This window comes from Lacerta agilis, chromosome 3 (genome assembly GCF_009819535.1).
Source record: "Lacerta agilis isolate rLacAgi1 chromosome 3, rLacAgi1.pri, whole genome shotgun sequence".
Taxonomy (NCBI): domain Eukaryota; kingdom Metazoa; phylum Chordata; class Lepidosauria; order Squamata; family Lacertidae; genus Lacerta; species Lacerta agilis.
Window position 1 is genome coordinate 38,912,918 of NC_046314.1, and position 24,795 is coordinate 38,937,712.

Below are 24,795 nucleotides of genomic sequence, written 5' to 3' on the forward strand. Positions count from 1 at the left end.
GGGGCTTACACTAAAGGTGCAGATCTCATCTCTTAATGCACTAATGATAGCCTCCTCTAAAATGGTTTTTACAATACAAACTCCACTTAGAATGCATTGTAGTAATGACACTCCACGTCTTGCACAGTGCTAATGATACCGAGTACTTATCTCAAATAAAGTACTTGATAGCAAGAACAAATCCTCCTCTTAGCAATAGCGTTAATTAGTATTTCTAGCCACCACCATAAACTGCGAATGTAGTTAATGGAGCAAGGAACATCTTTGGGATGTTGAGTACACAGCCACGAAATGTGTTCCAAATCTCAATAAATATGACGAATTAATATGCAGTCACCTGGAAGGCAGCATGATTTAAATCGAGTCTCCTCATTCATCTATTTTCCAAACAAGCATGCAAATTGACTGGTTGCTATAAATAATTAAAGTATGTCAATTTGCAATTACACTAGGCCTTTATACTACCTAGGAACATTTTCCAAAACTTTATAATCTCCCCGACAATGCAGCATGGGCAAGCAGCTAAGAAAGAAGGGTGAAACCAGGTTTTATGAATAGGCATAATGTTAATTGCCTTCGGAGTTCCCAATTATGGATGTTTATTGAAACCAAGGAAAAGTAACCATGGCCAATGCTGAACCTAACAACCTTGTTTAACCATGGTTTGTTTGGTCACATCACTGCACAAACTCGCCAGGCTACAGAAGTACAAGGCAAGACCAGCTGGAAAACAAATCAAACTGTTGCTTGTTTGCTTATCTGTGATATGACAACCCATGGTTTACTGAATAAACCATGGCTAAAGCAAGCCTTGGCTTATAATTATCTGAAACACAGCAAATGTTTTCAGACAGAAGTGATTTTAAAAGACTGTCATTATAGCCTTTGTATTATGTTCAAATGTAGTGTCACCCTTTTAAAGGGGCCTCATAAAACTTTTATATGGTTTTTCAATTTAAAAATATTAACATAAAGAAACAAGGTCATTTTAAGTGGTGAAAATAAAGTTTCAAGAACTGGATCAATAAAGTCAGTTGACTGCCAAAAGACTAAGCAAGGTGTCAACACAAGCCTCTTTAGGGAAAACATTTCAGAGACTGGGCAGATGTTCTCTTGCATTCCAACATACTGAACTGCACACACAGGGTGAGGGGAATAATGACCTCAGCTTCTGAACAGAATGCCAGAGTAGGTTCAGGGCACCGAAGAATGTGGCCCATAAGGTTTCTGGAGCCAGACCATTTCAGCCTTAAAAGGTTAAGACCAGCTTTTGAATTTGAGCCCAGAAACAAACTGGTAGCTTGTGCAGCTCAATCACTGATGGCGATGACTAAAAAATAATAACATTCTTATCCACTGTTTTTCACATTGGAAATCCCATCCACTCTCTTTAATTTGGCTCTGTTTCAATTTCACTCTCATTGGCTTCTCCACTTGCACTCCTCTGCCATAGCCCAGCACTACTCAAGGAGAGATAATGTCAAGACAAGACAAGTATGGGTGGCCATACTTCATAAAAAAATACTGCCTAGAATGACAGACAAAACATCACTGCCTTGTTAACTTTTCACAACAAATGTACACCAGGAATCTGAGCAAAACTATTGAAGATTAACCATTTGAATACTTGTGAGAACCATGTAACTTATCGATAATGTAACTATCAATAATGACTTACAAAGAGCAGCTGAATACAATTTCCCTATATCCAGGCTGTGTTAGCTACTGACTAGAATTGAAAGTTGTGCTGTCCCTATCTTGACTAGCATAGAGGCACCAGCTTATGTTAACCCTCACAATAATTCTCATTGGACTTTCACGTGTGACTAGGCCATTTGCATATTTTCTGTTTTATGAAAGCACACATCACCTGGGCATGTGTAGGGGGGAAACACCTTAGAGGAAAAATTAAATCAGGTAAGTAGGTTCAGGGGTTAGTCCTCATCTGCAGGTGCAGTATTGTAAACAACAACAACAACATCAATCTATAAATTAAACAATGCTAAGCAAAAGACCTTTGGTATGAAGGAAGACAATCTCAAGGTACCAGATATCCCCCCAGCCCCAGATATTAAAATAGCTTTTCTGTGAAAAAACACAAGCATCAGCAGAAAAAGCATATGTATTTTTACTCTTTTTAACTCCCAACCTGCCATATCCTACACCTGTTTCAATGAGGCTGGAGACTAGCCAGCATATTGATTTTCTTCAGAGGATACACACTGGTGTGTGCAATAAAATATTTGAATTGATCATGCTCCAAAGAACATGATCAACTTGTAAGCTCTTTTATTATTAGTAAATCCACAAAAAAGTAAACAAGAAGGCAAAACCAATAGCACTCCGGCACCCCTAATTGAACTATCATGAGTTTTATTAAGGCAATCTTCCAAAGAAGCACAGGAATGCCTATTGAACAATGAAGGAGAGTCCACCACCTTTCGAAGGAGTCCGTTCCCTCAACTCCCTCAACTGCTCCTCCTAAGGCTTGCTTTCCAGACCCTTGATCATCTTGGTTGCCCTCCTCAGCACACATTCCAGCTTGTCCATATCCTTCCTAAATTGTGGTGCCCAGAACTGGACACAGTACTCCAGGTGTGGTCTGACAAAGCAGAATACAGTGGTTCCATTGATCAAGACATTATCCTTCTATTAAGGATAGCAGCCTAGAATAGCATTAGCTTTTTGCTGCTGCGTCACACTGTTGACTCATGTTGAACATGTGGTCTACTAAGACCCCTAGATCCTTTTCACATGTACTACTGGCAAACTGGTTCTTCCTGCCTAAATGTAGAGCCTTACATTTGTCCCTTTTGAAATTCATTTTGCTAGTTTGGACCAGCTTTCCAATCTGTTATGGTCATATTGAATCCCAGTTCTGCCTTCTGTGGCATTAGCTACCCCTCCCAGTTTGGTGTCATCCAAGTTGTTTATAAAGGCATTGAACAACAACAGATCCAGGACAGAACCCTGAAGCACCCCACTTGTCACTTTTCCCAGGATGATGAGGAACCATTTGTGAGCACTCTTTGGGTTCGATAAGTCAACCACCTATGAATCTAGTCCACATTTTACCAGCTTCTCCACAATTATGTCATGGGGGACTTTGTCAAAAGCCTTACTGAAATCAAGACATACTACATCCATGGCATTCCCCTGACCCACCAAGCTTGTAACTATCAAAAAAAGAAATGAGATTCATCTGGCATGACTTATTTTTGAGAAATCCATGCTGGCTCCTCATAGTCACAGCACCCTGTTCTAACAGACCGTCTGTTTAATTACCTGGGAGGTCAACTAACAGAGGTCATGCTGCTGTGCAGTTGAAGGTAAAGCAATCTCATTTATATGCAAGAGTCTTAATGATTAATCTCAAGGATAGGGATGCCACAATAATGTTTTTAAGTGTTTGATCCCTCGATTACATTTCTGTGAAACGACTTAGCAGCATACTTCCTAGGCCTTTAAAAAGTGGTCCACATGTATTCTCACATAAATGTTTACAGCAATTCTGTAAGGCAAGCCAATGTTACTCCGCATTACAAATGGGAGCTGAGAGATAGGCTTTCCTGTGGTCATCCAGGGAACAGAGATTTAAATCATATTCTTGACCAGTAGGCTACACTAGCTCTCTGGCTTCTGGTTATTTAACACCTTATCTTTAGTCGTATTATGGCAGCCCTAAACTTGTCTCTTGTCTAGAGACAAAAGGTAACCTAATGAAAGTGATGTCATGGACTAGGTCAAAGCATGGATTCAGTACTTAAGAATTTCCTCTCCCAGATGCATTACTCACACTCTCAGCTTCTGGGATCAATCTGCACCTCTGGAAGGCAGAAGAAACATGCAGTCTTTTCATTGCTTATCTCTTAATTAAATGTGGTCTTAAAAATGAAGTCCTCTTCTGGGAACAAAAAGCGGATTGACATCTGTCAAAATAGTTGCTGTTTTCAGGAGGCATATCCTGATGTTTAAAATATGAGTAACGCCATTAGGTTGCATGCTAAATGAACAGAAGTCATTTTTGCTACTGTTAAACCAACCACCAAGCTATGTATAATTTAGGAACTTACTTGTGTAAGATCAGGAATGTCTCCTTTATCAATTCCAATTTGCTGTGGATAATGAAAAAATAATAATTCAGAAATGTTCTTTTGTTTATGCTTAACAAGTCCAGAAATACTAAATAGCTCAATTTGACTATTGCATCTGAACTGTGATTTTAACTCACTTTGAAGCTCCATTTGTAATATCCACATCCAGGTGCTTTAAAATTAATGCCTATTTGTAGAAATATGCAATACATCCATTGCCCTACAGAACAGCAACTCTAGATGGAGAACTCTCAAACACAGATGGATGCAGCAAAACGTTTGTGCACAGAGCAGGTCTCAGGCTGTGTACTTCTGACCCGCTCCATGCCTAAAAACAATGCCTGAAATTGAAGAACTCTTATTTATTTAAAGATGGGTTTTCCCTAACTTTGGATCAGAAAGACAATGATGCAGCAGCTACTTCCATCAGCAGCCTGCTGGTCTACTAAAGGTAAAGGGACCCCTGACCATTAGGTCCAGTTGTGTCTGACTCTGGGGTTGCGGCGCTCATCTCGTGTTACTGGCCAAGGGAGCCGGCGTACAGCTTCTGGGTCATGTGGCCAGCATGACAAAGCCGCTTCTGGCGAACCAGAGCAGTGCATGGAAACGCCGTTTACCTTCCTGCCGGAGCAGTACCTATTTATCTACTTGCACTTTGATGTGCTTTCGAACTGCTAGGTGGGCAGGAGCTGGGACCGAGGAACGGGAGCTCACCCCGTCGCATGGATTCAAACCGCCGACCTTCTGATCAGCAAGCCCTAGGCTCTGTGGTTTAACCCACAGCGCCACCTGTGTCCCTACTGGTCTACTACTATCATGTTAACTAGTATAACATGAATATACTGTAGAAGGTCAAAGCAGAGACTAATGTTATTTTATTTGCATTTTGGTGACATCCTGAACAGCTAAGTCTTTCCACAAAATTCAGTAAATGTCAAAGTAATTTTACACAACGTAGTTTATTTATGGATGTAGCATTTGAGCTAAACACATACAAAGAGAGTGGCTGAACAACAACTCAGTTTGCTATCAAGTAGATAATTGTGGGGGAAATCACATGCCTAGATAGCAACCATAACAACCAACATGCCACAATGGAAGATTCACTTACCTCTGCAACTTTGAGGAATTCTGATACTCTTGTCATTCTAGTCAGAAACCGCTTGTAAATCTCAAGAGCTTCTTTGCACTGTCCCTTCTTCATTTCAAAGAATTTCTCTGGAATAAATGACATATTCATTTTTAATCCACAAACTTTTTACATTATTGATACCAGGTCTTCATCTGCAGATGTATTATTGCACAAGCAGAAAAGCACTTCTGCATATGCTTGGCAGCCCTGCTGCATATCGTTGGCTTCCCCTGTCCTGCTGCAGACTTCCCATGCCCAGTCTCTCACTGTTCCAGAACTCCATGCAGTGCTGGCTGCAGGAGGCTGCCCTATGAGACCAGCAGCCATGACTCATTGTTGCTTTGGATCCAAGTTTGCTGAAGCTATGAGAGGGGCAATGAGAGAAACGCTTGGGGTTTCCAAGTGAAAATATGTGTTGATAAACCATATTTCTTATAGACACTAGCCTCTGTTGTGTCACAATCTTTCCAAAGGAAACACAACACTGGGTATGTGCCTGGAACACCTGGAATCTTGCAACACTTTTGGAATTTGGGGTGGTGTGTAACAAAATAGAAAAGAGAACAGCTGAATGAGAGAGAATCATGCACTTGGAAAATAAGATGGCTTCTTCCTCTCTTAACAAGATTAAGCTGCAGAACTACTATTTCTTGGAACAATGTAACATTAAAAACATGCTACATCAAGTTACTTACCTAATAAGTTAATCACTCCATCATTGTAACAAGCGAAAAGCTTGATGAGATCTTTGAACAGAAGCATAAATGCAGCATTTATAACACCATTTGTCAGCTCATTTGGATGAACCTACATAAAAATTAGAACCCATGGTTGTTAATTGTGATTTGAAACACTGGAGCTATGTCATATCTTAGAATAAAGTTAAATACTATTTAATATGTATGTTGTTCAGGCACAGCAGGACTGAAGTCAGTTTCATGCATATAAACTGAATGTACAAATTATGTGTGAGAATCCAGACAAATCTGCAGCAAATTTAAAGTACCAAGATTCATTTCATTTCAAGGGAAAAACAGGAGCTGGAGAGAAACTTTGTTTCTGCCTCCCAGAAATATCCAAATTCTTTATCTCTCAACTGTTGGAAAATATAATAATGCAAAAGGAAAATGCACCGACAAGCAATCCTCAGCATGATCTTGCACAATTGTGAACAATGCACACTTTGTGTGTATGTATGTCTATGTGCTGCTAGCGATTGGAAGACCAAGTTTTGTTATGGACCTTCAGTTAAATGCAAAAATGTTCTTCAGTATGGTTCAATTCACAATTTTCTGCCACATTCTTTCTGCACCTTGGAGAAGCTTGCCAAAAGAAATAAGAAGTTAGTACAAGTTCAGTGTTCTGAAGTTATATTATGTTTCTACTGTGACCTAGAGTGGGAAGTGTTTTCCTTTTATCATAAAAGAATTTAGAACATTGTAAATACATACATCAAATTCAAGAAGTGCATCTATTTGTCCTTGTAATATTGGCATACTCTTCAGTAGTTTTTCTGGAACCATTGTCCTCATTACACCATCCGCCCTGGAAGAAAAAAAATCAAACTACAACCCAAAAAAATCTCACAGGCATTATTTGGTAACTAATAACAAAATTAAAGCTTTACAACAGGGTTTCCGAAACTTGGGTCTCCAGCTGCTTTTGGACTACAACTCCCATCATCCCTAGCTAGCAGGACCAGTGGTCATGGATGAAGGGAATTGTAGTAAAAAAAACACCAGCTGGAGACCCAAGTTTCGGAAACCCTGCTTTAGAGTGAAGACAGATTCAAATTAAAGTGGATAGCATTTCATTCTAGGAAAAGGTTTAATTAGGAGGCACCTTATTACAGAATGAGAGAAACATGTAGTGCTGAAAAAAAGATGGCAGGGTAGGAAAAATGACCCTGATCTTGGTCAGCAAACCATGCTTCCATAGACAAATAGTAGCTCCAATATTTTTTTGATAGTACTTGCTTTTCCACAAAGCACACTTCAATGTCTCAACTACTTACCTGAAGTACTGAAGATTCATTAAGGTCAAACCTTTACATCACAGATTAAATCAAACATGCACTATATTTTACACTGTAATTTCACTCTGTGGAAAATAATGCACTATTTTTAAATATTCTATTAATCCACGGATAATGGGCAAAGATAGAGTACAGCGGAACATCTAACCATGCACAGATGCTCTGTGTTTCAGATTGAAGACACTCATGGTTTTTTTAAAAAAATTGCTTATATTTTCTCCCTGTTACATTAAACATTTGTTTGAAGATACATTCTTTATATGCCATAAAAAGATTCTGCACTTCCCGATATAATGGGAAAGGGAAAAGCAAAGAGCCTGTAGGGCTCACACAAATTATGTGAGCCCCATAAGGTTGCCCCATAATGAATTCTGGAATATTTTAAACCATATACTTTCATCAGGCATCACATTCTGATTAACTCCTTGAATTACTAGAGCAAGGCGGTCATTACAGGATAATAAGTTCTGTACACAAATCCTTCAACAAAAACATACTGCCTGGTAGCTTTGCAACAACCAATACAAACTTGGACTAAGGGCCATACATAACATGTATGGCTGCTGCTGAAAGGAGCAAACTCACATTTCTACCTCCTCTCTACAGTATTAATATACTAGAGATGAGACAAGGTCACTAAAGGCATAGAAGCAGGGAAACATTTCCCAGTGTAGACAATTTGGGCCATATCCAGTGGTGTGCCTCCATTGGTGCAACAGACATTCTATGCATGCAACAGAGCTTCCTCTCCCTCTCCTATTCCTTACAGCCTCATGCATGCCTTCAAAATTAGCTTTGGATGACATCCTAGAGCAGATTCCGAGAGCAGCAAAGGAATCAAATGCTCCATTGTGCTACAAACCTTCATTTTTAGCCCAGTTTATTCTACAAGGTTTAAATACAGAATGTTCCATATAAAGGAAGCCCCAACTACACTAGGACAACCACAAAACTTCTTCTCACGTTCAATTGCATTTGGAAATCAAATAAACCCACAACAGTATTCATTTATGCAATTTATGGAGCGGCTTTCCCGTTTTCAAATACTTTTACTAGTAAATACGTGTAGGGTTTATAAATAGATACGAAACAGATTGTGATCCAGCATAGGCATCCACTTATGTTAAGATAATGGGAAGTGATCTTCTTACATTCCTCCTTTCCCCTTGACTTGTTCTGGAGATTCCTCCAACCCTCCAGGAAAGATTGTCTGGGGGGGCTGAAGTGGGAAGGAGGAACTAGAGAAAACCAGTTCCTCTTTTCTTAAGCCAGTGGATACCCCTGGAAGATATAAAGCAACCACTGTAGAACAGAAGCACTAGATTTCACCCGCTGATCTGAAGTAGAAATAGTCCCCCCCCCCCAGATCCTACAACAGGTTTGCAAAAGCTAACAAACTACTTGCATACCAGAACACTCACTATATACATTCTAGTGCTATAATTTCATTATTAAACCACTTTCGGCAATAGTAGCAGTTAAAGCAACATGTATTGCAACCAACAATACTTGTAGGAACCATCAGTATCTATATTAGATAAACTTACCCTTTCTTCACTCTTGCAAAATCAAATGCCATTTGCCGGTAGGAAAATGCTTTTTCATTCAAGTATCTACTGTAGCGCCTGATAAATGTGGACATGTCATATCCTAGCAAGGAAGAAAATATGTCACAATTTTTTTATTATTATTTTTTAATCCTTTTAATCTTTCACTAATGGATTGAAAGAGGTTGCAAATGCTATATATTTAACTCAATGGTTTGTTTTATTAAACGATGACACCCTGATGGATTTCAGTGGCATTCTGCAAAATAATTCATCTCACTTAAACCTATGTAAGAGAATCCCTACATGTACCTGCCTGGCTATATATGTAGTTGCCAAGAGTTATATGACAAGCACAGTACAGTAAGCCTGCAATTTGCACACATTGAACTTTTGCGCATTAAAGCTTTACTTGTGTGGCAAAAAAATGTATTAAAAAATTAAGAAGGGGGCAGAGTTCTGGAACAATGATTTTGACAATCCCATCTGCCATTGAACTTCATGGGCTTTGACTATCAACGATTTTTGCTTTAGGCGTGATCCCTGGAACGTAACCCCCATGCAAGTTGTGGGCTTACTGTAATCTACACTGACATACATGTTTTGCTCTTTTGGGTGACTGAACACCATTTTTTCAGTTATTTCCAAACTGACCTTTGGATAAATATAATAGGATATATTGATAAGCCATGGTGGCCAACAGCATACCTTGCTTATTCATTAATTTCACTGCTCCACTCATCTTGCCATCTTCCAATACCATGTTACCCTGTTTGGCTATCATTTTGAAGCTACAGGTAGTTTCGATAAACAGATTGCAATGCGCTTTAAAATAAGCTCTTCATAAACAAATATTCACAGGCACCCAGTTAAGATGCAAATACATGGGGCTTATTGGATCCCAAACGCAACCAAATCAAATAACCGGATTTAAGAGGCTGTGCTGGAAAAATCTGAAGTAAAAAATGTTCTATCCAGATCTGTTTTGCAGTTTGATAGTATAAAGAAATATCTTTCTGCTTTAAAGTTTTCTAAAAACTGATTTAGAAAAGAGGCAAATTAAACATGCTGAGGCATTTGGAGACTAAGTTCCAAGCAAGGCTGAACATATATTGGGGCCAAAAATACCTCTTTAAACTTTATACTTCAATCTGAATCCCCCCTGCTACATGGAAAGCTGGTACTTCCTTAACATCTAGACATTTCAGGAATGTTTCAGCCTTGAATCTCATTCATATTCTCCATCTATATTTCACATATAAAAGGTGGGCATGCCCAGTGTCTAATTTGTCTTGTTCGACAGCTCCCAGAACCATTCCAGTAAAAATCATGACTTCCCTTTTGTATCAAGCACCCTAGGCTCCCCAAAAATGGCACCACAAAACCTCTACCACTCTCATGTGATGGCTGCCATTATCATATAGCACATCTGAAAGCTTCCATTATGTGCAAGCAGAAGTCATTAGTGGAAAGCAGATTTCCCCCACTATTTATTCTTTATATAGCACCATCAGTGTACATGCTGCCTTACACATGCAGCATAGACAGGTCCCTGTCCTCACAAACTGCAACAGACATGGGGAGACACATCACAAAGAGATATAGACGGACAAAAGAATGCAGGCAAATCAAGTTGCACAACTTGGCTGCATTTGTACCTTACCCCCCCCCCCCCAGCTTAAATAAAAGGATTAAGAGAAAAGCAGTAGTAGAAGTTTCATGTTTACCCAAAATTCCACTGTAAAGCCATCAAGACAATAACTTGCCAAATTTGAGCTTTGGGTGTGAAAAGCTGTAAGTCTCAGTTCTTCTTGTGGTAGAGAAGCCAAGAGGGGGAATGAAGGGGGTGGAGAGATGTTGCTTTGATAATTTAACTTTCCTATTCTGGATGAGAACTTCATCCTGGACAGAGGACAGATAGCAACCACCAGTGGCTACTCCTTCTGCTGTTCCTAGATTTTAATTTTTGCCTACATACAATACAACTGTGTGCTCTTAGGAATGGATTTTTGGCTTAAGATGATGCAAGTAATCAGAAAGAAGTTATTATAAAGCAGCAGATAATATTAGGAGCTTAGTGCTTAAGTGTATGGTTCCAGGCTTTCAAGTACGCAATCCCCATAAAAGGTTTCTTGTGACACCTTTGGGGAAAAGAACAGAGCACTGAAATTACACGAGCTTAGATAAGTCCTTCCATCATAACATTTTCTCTTCATTTTCTTTCCTTTGTATTCTTGCTTTATCCCTCCTCCAAATAGCACAGCTTTCCCTTTCCTTTCTGCTATATTAAAAACAGTTCCTATAAAGAAAACAAGGCACTTGCCCTCTGCCAACATATTTCACCGGGGGTGGGTGGGACACATTTCTGCCTAAATGACTGCACGTATAGCAGGCAAACATTATCAACAAAGGGCATGGTTCTTACCATGTGATCCACTTTTGTCCAAAAAATTGCTGAGATTGAATAGTGTGTTTCTAGATGCCAAATACTGAATAAACCTCTAGGAGGAAGGGAGGAAAATATAATACTGTATTAGTTGTATATGTCCTTCAACATTATCCTCTCACTATTTCATGACAAACCCACAAGCATGTTTCCTTCTAGGTGAAAACCCATGATAATCATATTATAATAAATGCCATGCCTTACACATCTCTTGCCAATTTGAATAATTCTGCCTGGAGTGGATACAGTTGGCCCAGTGCACAAAACTAAAGTCTGCACTGCTTTCTTCCACACTAAAAAGACTTAATCAGACCATCCAGGGTTTTTGTGTGTACTTAACAATGCAGACATAAGAACATATTCTAAAATGTCACTACTCATATAAATAAGATTCCCATATGCATATGGTCAATTGTGCAATTTAACCCTAAACACAGCAAGGCATCATATTTTTCACATGGCCAGAACAGTGCAAAGATTTTGGCCAGTGTTATGGAAACCCCTGAACCTAGAACTAAAATGGGTCTTTCTGGGCAAAACTGGTACAGGCATGAGTATTGCCATTTTCTTTATAAGTATCTGTCTCAGCATTTATTCCTATAATATTTTTACTGTAGTGAATTTTGGAATAAAGCTTTTAATCTCAACAAATGAGTCAAGAGTCCAAGATCCAAGTGGGAGCCAGGACGTTACCAGAAACCCTGCTTCTCTGGCACTATGCAGGGCTCCTCTGGAAGGACAGGGAAGCCCCTTTAAGTGGGAGTTCATGCAACTATTTGATTTTGCCTCCTTGGAAGTCCTCTCCCAAAAGCTTGAGTGAAGGATAGCTTTGAGAAAATTTTGTGCACTTACCTCATTGCCGTGAACCATTAGATGATGTGTTGCAACTAAGGCTTTGAACACAACCACCCAACTACTGTTTGTTGCTCTCTCAAAGAGCGTATCAGCCATTTGAGGAATGTTGACATTTGTCTCGTTTGTGGCTTGGATAAGATCTATTTTGGGAAAGGGAGAATGATAACTGTAAATACAGAAACTCTCCGTTTTATTATTGTTAAATACCATGCCATTGCAGTTTAATGATGTAACAGTCACTAAATTTCACTACCATACTTGGACTTTATTTAGAGCAACCTCCTAAATAATTATTTGCCTTTCACACATGATTGTCACAAGGGGATATGCAAACTTACCATAAAACAGCTAAAATGTTTTCTAAAACAAAATGAACATGTAACAATACAAAATGAACATGTAAGGCAAAGCCCTTTTAATCCAGCTAGGAAAGCTTGTCAAAACAAAAATATATTTGTTACCCCAGATTAATCACTACAGAAACAATTAAGATAGGAAACCAACTTTCCTCTGGACTGCCTACTACTACTAGCCAGAGGCTATAAATGGGAGTGGTTATTTACAAGCATGATCTGTGCCTGAAAGAGGAATAACCCTGTCCACAATTCAAATGATGTTGAAGTATAATAACCGAAACTTAAAAGACGCAAATTGCCTTCTAGGCACTTAAAAAGGCTCCCTCCTTTTCCTTCTATTTGCTGTGGATCTTTCCTTTTATTTGCCATTTCAGGGTTCTGAAATCTGTGTTTGCCAGAGATATGTTCCTTAACCATTCCCCCTAGTATCCCTTCCACCAGTCACTTCCACTCACTTGTCCAGCGAGTCTCTCCTCATTCCTAATTTGTGATAAGGACAAGATCAAATATCGCTTCCTTTACCATTGCCTTCATTGACCTGCTTTTGAAAGATGAGTCTCAGCTGACTTACCTGTGGTATGAAGTCAGTGGACATAAAGCACAATTATTTACAGTTACCCCCCCTTCACTCACAACTAAAATCCCTCCTTGCACTACATTACTATGAAGATGAAGAAGATGGGAATTCATCGCAGAATTAAACGTTTATCTTTCTAGCTCTGCAAGTTTGGGAAAGAAGAGGGGAAAAGTGACATGATTTTGAAGCTAGACTAAGGTTACCAGATTTTTTTCAATGAATCCGGGGACACTTTTCAACTTCAATGGATTTTGTATGGGGACTGATTTGTAAATCTGGGCACTGTCCCCGGGAAACGGGGACGTCTGGTAAACTTAAGCTAGACTAAAATTAAAATAAAGTCCAAATCCTTCCATTTGCTACATTTCAGGCAGATTCACCTATGCACTGGCACTGTAACATTTGCCAAATTTAGCATCCAATGCATAAATAGTTTCACTATTATTAGCCAAATAAACCAATGGGCACAAAGCCAGTCTATCCATCATGGTCCAATTGCTGTTTGCTGCAGCTATACCTGCAGAATATACCCCAGAAAACACAATGATTGTATCATCATCATCATCATCATCATTTATTAGTCATTTTTCTTTACAAAACATAACCCAAAGTGATCCAGACCAACTCCTCCTACATACTGATCTAGAAATGCCAAACAGTGACAGACAGAAATGCCAAGGGAAAGGATTACCCTCATGACAGTCTCTCCAGGTTATTAAGGGCAGTGAACTTTGTCTGCAAGAGTCCCTATCCCTACCTTGACCCAAGAGATTCATGTTTTGACTCAGGAAACTAACAACATAATAGCCAAGAGGCACTGGCAGATGCCCAGGAACTGCAGCTCAGATAGATATACACCATGGTTCTGTCCTCACAACACATTGCTCGTCTAGCTTTTCACTGACAGACCCCAAAACAGGATTCAGCCATTAATTAAACTTCCAAAGATGGTTGCTGAGCTACTTTTGAGCAATCTTGCATTCAAAAGTTCTCCTTGCCAAGTTTAAGAAATGCTGCAGAAATTATTTATTTTAAATCTCAATTTCTGGGACTAACGTGACATCTTTTTTTCACCTACAGAAGTAGGCATAGATATGTATGCAAGAGAATGGAGAGGGGGCAGGCTGAAAGAATGTTGGTGATAGAAATTATTTCAACAAGGCACATGAATGTAAATTGTCACTGTACTCTTTATTTATACTTCTTCCCTAGCAGAGCCAACGATAAGCAGCATGGGAATTTTCAAGCCTCTAGCAGCAGCAAGCACATCAAATGCTGAAGCATAGCTTTGTGTCACCTCAGCTGACCTCAACAAAGTGCCACTCACTATTCTGTTTCTCTCTTATGCTTTTTCTGTATTTTGCTCTGTGGTGGTAAGCTTAAGTGTACCGGCACTTCTCCAGTGCTCAGAGATTAGGGGTCACAGTTCTTGTTGCTGCTGTTGTTTCTAGTCTAACCTACTTTGTATCCCTCTGGCTCAGCAACAGAAGTTTTTTCTCAGGCACACCTACTCCCCAAAAAACCTTTATTTGTTTTCAGCCTACCAGAGACAGACATACACAAATTAAGATACAAATTAGAATTTCTTTAATTTGGCACTAGTCCAAAACAGAAATGCTCAAAGCAGCTTACAACAACCCAATGAGAAAAAAAACAATAATATTGCTCAAGGAATACAAACAAGTTCACAACTGTGACCCTTCAAAATGTAAGGGTGCAAAGATGTAGCAATGTACCGTATTGGAAGCATTACAGACATCCCTCCAATTTAGAGAGGATTGGTTAGCACCTTCTTTATGGTCATTCTGGGACACTTTCCTTCTCCCATGCCAAAGTGGAGGGGAGGATGATCTTACCGTTTTGAACCACTGTTTGTGCTGGTTATTTTTTAATCACCTTGGTTTAATCATCTCTCTAATTTTTAAACTGCCAGTTTATTTTACAATATTCCTGTTTTATTATTTATTTTAATTGTATTTTATCATTTCATTTGTGTGTGATGCCCAAAGCACGTGTTATTTGGCAACCCTTATATAAATATAGTAAATTTTAAAATTAAGTACTGTAGATGAGTCAACAGGAGTGTGACTGTTCACTAGGCTACTTGTAAAAGAAAAGGAAGTTGCAACACAGCAGAATTAAATGCTATAGAAGTATACTGATATCCTAATCGCAAGAACTAGGTGAGTAACATGTTATTGTGAAATAGGAATTAAAACAAACAACTAAATATGCACCTTCATTACCATAATTTTATTCTAGTGAGACTTGCTAACATCTGGAGCTAAAGGAAAGTGCCTCACATCTCCCCCCCCCCCGTACCAATACAGTGGTACCTTGGGTTACAGACTCCGCTAACCCGGAAGTAGTACATTGGGTTAAGAACTTTGCCCCAGGATGAGAACAGAAATTGTGCAGCGGTGGCAGCGGGAGGCCCCATTAGCTAAGGTGGTACCTCAGGTTAAGAACAGATCATGTTAAGAACGGACCTCCAGAATGAATTACGTTTGTAACCAGAGGTACCACTGTATGTCTCTTAATTACACAGTCTCAAATGGCAATTTTAGGTCTTAAAAAAAAAAGACATTCTGTTTCACTGCAGTTTCTTGGCTAACAGTGATGAAATATTGTGCAATCTGCTCTAAATGTGATCTCGTTACCATCATTACCAAGGGTCTGCTGCATAATTAGTAGGGAAGATTTAAGAAAGTAAGGGCTCTTTAATTGTTGCACTCATGGCTTTAAAACAGCTCCTGCAGTCTTTAGAGGCATGCTGTCTTATTAAGTCAGCCACAGGAGCTGTCCACTGTATTAAGTTCTGAATTTTAAGAACAACCAGCTCACCAGCTAACCGAAGACAATTCTCACACAAGGCTTGTGTCAAACAAATGTCTGGTCCATTCTATGTGAACGTCTTTAAAGCCAGAAAAAAACAACAACAGAACTTCAGCTGCTATAGGAGTAGCTGTGAAAGAACAGCAATAGTAAAAGTGTGGCAGGCATATATGTACGGAAGGACGTGAGAAGAGGGGCCACAAAGGTCAGACCCCTAATTGCAGAAACATAAATGCTGTTTGCTATTCACAAACACCAGAATGCTACTTTAAACACTTGTATTGAACACCTCAGGGAATTTAAGATAAAACACAATTTAAGCGGACATTTAGTGAATATTCTAGTAAAAGAAAAATTATACCTGCCTTTTGAAGGAATAATATTCTGGTTTTCCTGCCTAATTTGCTTTAGATATTCATGCTGCTTAAATATTCATTTAAACACTGTAAATTTAAACAGGTAAATTTATGGAAACAGTGTCACACATTTAATATATTTTTGACAAACAGTGCTTCTATTTTTAGTGTTGGCATTTGTTTCCATTCTATTTTTGTTTAGGCTAGTTAGCAGCACATCACCTAGTAGGTAAACTATCAGACCTAGAATGAAATGCTATTTTCTCCTGAAAATTAGTGTACCCTTTAATAGGCACTGGAAAACACTTGAAGCAAAAACCAGGGGCTACACTGATGAGTTATGCTTGAAAAGTGCAAAATGCCTGAAGGTCCAAAACAGTTAAGTCACCTGCAGCCAGTTACTGATTGGCTGTAGGATCTCTGAACAGAGTCATGTCTTGCTAATATTTCACTTAAAGTACAGGGTAATAACTGTGCCCCATTTTCTACAAGTCCATAAGGTCTATGTAAAATACAGTACTCATCTGCCAGTGGAAGAAGAGTCTATCTTTTTTGGAGTGAGAATTGGTGTGCTGGTTAAACTAATGCACCATGAGCCACATAGCTTCCAGTTTAAATATTACTGAGTTATGAAAAGCAATTTATACATTAATAAGAATCAAGTGGCAAAGCTTCTCTTAGACTGTCCCAAGTTGGGAGGGACAGAAGATATGCTCTACTACCTGCTAATGCCATGGAAAAAACTCCATCATGCAGAAAGGGATTCAGCACAGCTTTCTTGCTGGAATACTTATTATCTGACATGCAGAGAGTTTCTTTCTAACATGCAACCTGAGCCCTACTGAAAAAGTACAATTCAGGAAAACCTTAAACACTTGGTTCTGCTCCTTGTACAAACTGACCCTTATTAGCTGACCATAGTCACAGAAAATCTCTTCTGTCTGTAATATGTATATGACAATACCAGCCTATCTTGCAGGGTTAATGTAAAAAAAAAAGATTGAGAACTTATACAAAGTACTTCTGGTACTTTCTGTTTTTACTTCACATTTACAAAAGAAGTGGCATTATTTGGTTGGGGGCAGTCATTTGACAAAAGCAAGAACATTAAGTAGTGTGCTTTAGGACTAAATTTGATGAGGACAGGGCTTCTTCTTTTTAAAATGGAAAGTAGCTAGACCAGGAAGCCTACACAGTGGATTAGCTATTATGACAATTATTTAACATATTATGACACCAGCAACTACCTGGCAGCCCATTTATTCTCTCTAAAATTATACGCAGTCTTCCAACATTTTATACTGTAAGTAACAGCAAAGGCCTTATAATGATCAAGACCTCTACTCCCCGGGCAGCCTAGTTTCTGCAGACCCCTTGTGGCCATCCCCGGCAGGAAAGATTTGTAAGAGATAGTGAAAATGTGACATACACAATATCCATCTTTAATGATTTGTATGAAGCACCTTTTTCAAAGAGCATCAGGACTGTGATGCTTGCAAGCAAGATCTAAAGTCAGAGAGCTCATAAGGACTCATTCAAGGAGCAGCAGCCTACCATCAGGTCCCCATGCTGGACACTTATCATTCTGTCTTGTCCCTAGGTCCTGCCACTGAAGCCAGAAGATGGTGGTAGTGGTGGGACATAGTTTGCACTTCAAGAATGCAAAAGCAGTACAACACGTTGCACTGCACCAGTTGCTCTCTCAGCCTTGCCTCACTTTGAGCCTGACTTAACAGTTCAGATACATATCTGAACCACACTTGTAGTTGTCAAGAGTTCAGCTATATGCAAGAACAGAGCACAGAATGCACTGCTCTCATTGCCAATACATGGGCTAGACTCACAAACAAGCTCACCTTTTCTGAACCTCCTTTAGATAACCTGTTTTTAACTGGCCTTTTAATAACTGTCAATGTTGCTGCCTTTGTCAGTTTTGAGATAAGATTTGTTTTTGTTTTTATAACAGTGTGAGGCACCCCGGTGGGCTATGCTTGCCCAAACTAATGTTCCAAATAAAATAATGAGGCAAGTGGCTAACTGCAAAAATCTGACTTAGTTGGTGTTACTAATGATGCTGCTACTAATGAGGCTACTCCACCTATTCTAGGTCTCCATGAAATAAAAATTAATCCACTTGGTGATTGAATTACATATTATAAACACCCTAGAAGAGTTCTGAAATACAAGTTGTTGTTATCTATAGACAACCAAAGAACAGGAGAAGAGAAGTATTAAGCACTAGAAGCATACGGTTTACCCTGCTTGTTGGAGGAAATTGGAAGATTACACTACTGCAGTGTAAGCACCATTTACGACAATCTAGGCTTTTGTATGCCTGGACACAGGACAATGACTTTGAAATCAAAGTTTAGTTAATCCCAAGGTCAACCAAATTAAAGTCTTATCAACAGATATGTCCTTCCAAATCTACAAAGTTTAAGCCATTTAGGGCTCCAAAGGCCACAACTAGCACCATGCATTGCTCCTAGAAGTGCAGGAGTTCAGCAATGAAGGCTTCAAACCATATGTACCAACAGCAACACACATGTAAACACTTTTCCAATGTCGAACTTATTGCCACAGTCTACTCTTAACATTGCCAGGTTACATGATCACTGCCTGATCTAAGACCAGATCAACATGGTTACACCTTCCATAGCTCTTGTTCACTTCTAACCAGCACTAACATTGCATTTGTTAGTCCAACCCTACAGCGCAGGTTCACAATGACAAATTATTTATTGGGTCATTAACTAGGAAAATTTGAACTTCTCTCTAGTTCTGCCTTATAAGATATTATAAGTTGATCTCCAAGAATTCAGTCTCTAGAGCCTCATCTCAGTCTGGAAATCTTTAATTGTTCCAACACTGGTTTCCCCCCAGGGTTTCATGTATCATTATGAATCACAGGGTGTACAACTTACAAAGTTACACAGGGATAGGAACAGTGCTGGCAAACAATTCTCAAATTTTAAAACTTCTCCCTGCCTCACTTCCAGAGAGTACTTTCCTCACTGTGGAATTTAAGTGTAAATCCCAATGCAGACCAGGGGAACGTCCTTAAAGAATGCACTTGAGTTCTTCATACAAAACAGACAAAGGCATTCTCTTAGTCTTGAAAGTTTTTCAAGAAAACAGTTGAGATGTCACCCATTTCTGCCCCTACTTTCCTAAAATCGGGGAAATGCAACTGGACCCATCTGCTCCATGCATGCTTCCACATTTGTGCACAGAAAGAAAGAGCTTTCAAGTATTATTAGCAGGTCCACACACACAGTTATCCATTAAAATATAACCATTGAGATTATGGCCTCTAAAGGAACGCTTCAAATTCTAAAAATGACAACTTGATTACTGGCATTTTAGTTGTTAAAAAAAAGACTTCCCAGAAATTTTCTACTTAGGTTTTCTTCCTAGATGTCATACCTCATATTTATGAGGGACAGCCAACTTTCCATTACAGCCTAAAGTGTCATGACTGAAACATGCCTTGAACCCCAAACACAAGGTGCTTATACTGTCAAATTATTGCTTTCAGTGGCACTCTCTCTCAACAATTCATGCAAGGAAGCTGCCCCTTCCATGCTAAACCAACATGAGAGCTACAAAAAGGCAGTATTGCTTGGTGCATGCTGTTATTTAGTGCCTAATGCCTACATCAGCCAGGCTCTCTTGTTAGTAACCACTTGTTTAGCAAAGCTTCTCCTAAACCTCCATATGCTGACCTTTCCTGCCAACTGCATTATTTCATGTATCAATCCTATGCCCTGCTTCTGGCTGGCAACCTGGAGGCTCCCTCTTCAGTTAGGATGGCTTCTCACACTACATTAAATACACTTGGCACCAAGTGTACTTAAAGGTAATAAGCCAGTTTTTGGTCCCTTCTGGAAATTCATCATCTATGCACTGCAGTCACCCACAGTGGAACCAATGTGAAAGGTAGTCTTGTGGGACAAAAATGTGAAACACTCATAATTAAAGATGGAAGGAGCAGAGAACTACCAGAGGAGATCAAGTGTTTTACAGGTGCCTCTGGATGAACACTGTGCTCCTGCATGCCACACAACACACAGGACCCCTTGCTTTGCAGGATCCTTATCTACGGAGGGCTAGTTGCCCGATTTCAGAGAATGGCAGGCTCTACCAACCTTGCAATCGAAACCTTTTGCCATGTTTTATAGGGATGAATATTAACCATTTATTCATGTGGAAGGAAGTTAATCACTGAGCTAGCTCCTGCTGGCAATGCCCATGCCATCTACTGAAGCGGTAGATGATATGGGCATCTCTCTCCCCAACTTGCACACCAGAACTGTATCCTAGACTGCAGCTTGTTTACTTTCTTTCCAATTGAATTAAATTGCTGCATGTATCTCAGTTTAAGAGCCTTGTGTATGCATTCCATCCTTGCACCATCCCTTCCCAGTGTGCCACAGTTAACCAAAGTTTCCTGTTATGTCTGAATTGGGAAACTATGCTTCCCAAGAATGAAACAAGTCAGTATCTTAAACATCAACTTTAGATGATGATTTGGTGTCCTGAATTATTCTGGTTTTCAAATTCAGACCCAAAAGGAAACTAAGGCCATGCATCTCACTGTTTAGTAAGCTGAGACATACTCCAAAACAGGCCAACACGTGCTTTCTAGAACTGCACAGCCCAAGCCTTGACTCTACTTCTTGGTCACTCTTTCCTGTGACAAAGAATGAACCCAAGAACTGGGTTCCATTCATGGCACAAATGATACCTGCTCAAATAAAGGTTTGTACCTCTCGCCTCTAAAATTATGACCTATATCAAATTAAACCTCTAAGGATCATCAATTAAATTTCCTTTTGCAAATTTTACTCAATTTGTATAATTTATTGAGAGTTGCAAAATTCAGATTGGCTGTAAACAGAATTTAAAGCTTGTTCCCAGGACTACCAGAAAGTTCTTCATACATGGTGAATTTCAGCTACAATCCTAAGCACACTACCTAGAAAACAAGCCCGATGGAGAGCAGTGGAACTTACTTCAGGGTAAACATGCTTAGGATTGCAATTAGCTTCACAATCCACTTAGAACATTAAACTCCAGACCCGAGACTAGCAAGCTTGTTTCTGTGCACATGTGGAGTTTTTTCACTATAATCTTTTTAAAGCATCTCTCATACTGCTTCTAAAGATTTATGAATTAGAAGTTTGAGAGAGTGTGTGAAAACAGTGTTGGGAAGCTGCATGCACACACATATATGTTTTTCATTTGTATCTGGATGCAGACCAATGTATACATTCTAGAATTTGGGGGGGGGGGCACTCCCAGGCCATGTTATTTCTGAAATTACATACACTACTGAAATCATGCTGACTAAACTACTCCTTAATGTTTAAAATGCTCCTCAAACTGCAATTAAACTCCAACTTCCTCCTCTTCCTCTTTCCTTCTTGCAGACAGCATACAGCGAAAGAATGCAGATGATCATTCTCAAAGTGCTATCTGAATCACTGATATTATCTACTCATACTGCTTCAGTGGCCATCTCAATAATTTAGCCCTGACCAAATATCTTACGAAGCAATTTGAATTCAGCATCTTGAAAAACAAAAACAAACCAACAATAAAACTCCACACATTATTATTGATCACTCTGGCACCACCATCTGTAAATCCTGGGGCAACAAGCTTATGACTACTTCTGAAGATAAGTCAAACATTCATTATCATGAAGATGACATGGTAAGCAACAAACAAAAATGCTAGTGAACACTGCTAAATCCTTCCTGCTACACTCCTTTCCAAGCAACAGCAGGAGCAACAAACCACAAACCTTGACTTACCATGATATCTGAACCAGTGCCCATGGTTTGTTTCTCCTAAACAAGCCACAACCAGGAAGCCAGAAAGAAACCTTCACTCCAGATTGTGGTTTATTTGGATAGAAACAAATCATGAGCACCAGTTTAGTCATCACAGCAAGCCAAGGCTCATAGTTTGTTAATTCCACTTGCAATAGGGGAAGAGAACAGTGGGAATGATTCAACAGTGTGTACTAGCATGTTAGTTGTTCACTACTTTTCTTCTAGAAATTCAACAGGGGTACATATTGTGGCTCCGTTTCCATACCAGGGCAAAAATGTGTGTCTTGGATCCACACTGCTAAAGAGTTTTCTATTTTGAGATATCTTAATGATGATCTGAACATATCACCCTTCAGAAATCAAGGTTCTATTACTGCAATGCTTTACACATAGGACTGCCTCAAGTGGTGGACTTTGGCCTTTAAAATTTCAGCAGCACCCTGTGCAACACCCAAATTTGGCACCCCACTGCCTCTTGCCTTCCATTGTTCATCATTGTTATGATGCCCATTGGGGCACCTTCTCAACAGCCGGCAAACTGGCCACGCTCTCCTAAATCCATCTCTATCTGCCTTAGAGAACAATTTGGAAACTTCAGCTGGTGCAGATGCAGCAGCCAGATTGTTTACCAATGCAAGATGAACTGAACATATCACACCCATTCCAGCATAATCGCAGTAGCTTCTAATTATTTTCTGTTCTCAATTAAAGGCACTAGCTTTGACCTATAAAGCCTTATGTGTCTCAGGAACCCCAATATTTCTCCCACATGAACCAGCATGGATGCTGCATTCATCATGTGCTCCCTCTGAAGGAGCTGTGGACAACTTCTCAGTGGCAGATCCCCACTTATGGAATGCTCTCTCTAGGGAGGTGTGCCAGGCATCATCATTGCCTATCTTTAGGTGCCAGGCAAAAACATTCGTTTTCCAACAGGGCTTTTAATTATCTGTGGTCTTCTTGAGTGTGGCTTCCTCATCTTCCCTTTTTGTATACCGTAAATATGAGTACATTTTTGCCTTTTGCTCTGATTTTGCTTTATGTTGCTCTTAAACTATGTGCTATATTCTTATAAGTTGCTTTCAGTTACTTTTTGAAAAAAATAAAAGGGGGGTCTACCTAGTTGAATTAATTGTGCTCATCCCCACAGAAAACCATTCATAAATGCTAGCCTAACAGCCTATTTACTTTGCTCTCATTTCTCTCCTCTACAAGGGAAGTGCTTATCTCTGGAGAGCTACTGTGGAAGTCCCAGTAGTGTGCCTTCTGTCACATGTACATTCATTCTATTATTTACTTTTCTTCTCCAGCACAACAGCCAGCAACCATTAAAATTCAACTTCTGGAGGACTGTTTTCTGAGAAACATGTTCCAAACCATGGAATGCAAAAACAAAAACTAGGGCGCACATAAAAAAAGAAGTAGAGGGTCACAAATTGCTATATGCACATTTAGGATCATGCTTGTGTTTACTTAAAAAAGGGGGGAAGAATGCAATTTCCCATCACCACTCTAAGTTTAAACATAGCTGTCAACCTTTTCCTTTTTTTGCAGGAAATTCCCTTACTATAGCATTGGGAAACAGCAGGGAGGGTCGACAGCTATGTTGTCTGTCCCTTTAACCAATGGTATTGGTGCTTTTCTGAACTACCACATTCAGCCACTTTTAATAGTCCTAAGTCGTATAGCATCTTTCCCCATATTTCTAATGTGGAAAGATGCTATGTCTTAGGACTATTAAAAAGACAGGTACCTTTAAAAAAGGAAAAAGGGGGGGGGGGACTTCCACTAAGTTACAAAGCAGGTCTCTTGAGATGCTTCACTATCCATACTATAGCAGGACAGACGTTGCTCAAGCATCTAGAAATGGAAGACACTACATTCCACTTACCAGGGAATCTGGGTTTACTTTCCCTTTGAAGTCAGGGCATTCACAATACCCTGAACCTCCCCACTCTGTCCCATATTCTGCTGCTCGTAAAGGCAGAACCACGTAAGCCTCTTCAAGGTAAGCATTTTAAGTCACATTTGCTCCTAGGGGCATCATTCTCTTTCCCTCCCCAGCTTTTTAATTAATACTACATTATTACACTTTGTAGCCAAGGCCATTATACATCAAACAACCTGGTGTATCAATAAAATAAAAAAGGAAACAAGGGAAAGAGAAAAGCAAAGAAAAATGGCCTATGAAGGCAAAAATGAGCAGCATAGCAAAAAAAGAGGAGGGGACAGTGACTACATTACAAGGAAAAACAAGATCCTTTTACATTTTTGGAATCCCAATGCAGACACATCGTTCTCTTGTGAGGCATTCTGGGGTCTCAAGAGGCATCGACTGTGGCCCCATAAGCTCAGCAATGTGGTGGCTAGCCAAGATTTCTTAGCCCCTGTCCTATTTCACGATACTGCACTGTTCCTGCTCCTTGCCACTGTGCACATCTGAACCCCCAATGGTGCTGCCACCTGTTATTAGAAAAGCAGAGGCTACCTTTGCAGTTTCTCCCAGTTTTGACTCCTGTGCCTTAAAGAACAGTGTGCAAGCTCCGAGATCCCTAACAATATTATTCTCCAAATGCCGAGATCCCTAACAATATTATTCTCCAAATGCCTCTCCCCAGTCTTCCTCCTTTTTGCTATTATAAAACAGAGGAGTTTGTTCAAGAGCTTACATAAATTTCCCCATAACTTGACTACAATTCCACCTTGGGCTTCTTACTTACAA

The 24,795-nt window shown here is 39.6% G+C and overlaps 1 protein-coding gene across 25 annotated transcripts in view; it reads right to left on the minus strand.

Annotated features, from left to right (window-relative positions):
• The window catches only part of SNAP91 (synaptosome associated protein 91), a 64,650-nt gene that overhangs the window by 34,464 nt on the left and 5,391 nt on the right, over positions 1-24,795 (minus strand). For all 25 annotated transcript variants that reach the window (XR_004426201.1, XM_033143322.1, XM_033143320.1 and 22 more), the window contains exons 3-9: positions 12,107-12,249; positions 11,234-11,309; positions 8,809-8,911; positions 6,678-6,771; positions 5,922-6,033; positions 5,206-5,312; positions 4,074-4,115 (exon numbers count right to left, since the gene is read on the minus strand). Coding sequence is in view for 24 of the 25 variants with exons in the window: in XM_033143322.1 (XP_032999213.1) it covers positions 4,074-4,115; positions 5,206-5,312; positions 5,922-6,033; positions 6,678-6,771; positions 8,809-8,911; positions 11,234-11,309; positions 12,107-12,249 (677 nt within the window). In the remaining variant the exon portion in view is untranslated. The remainder of the gene's footprint in view (positions 1-4,073; positions 4,116-5,205; positions 5,313-5,921; positions 6,034-6,677; positions 6,772-8,808; positions 8,912-11,233; positions 11,310-12,106; positions 12,250-24,795) is intronic.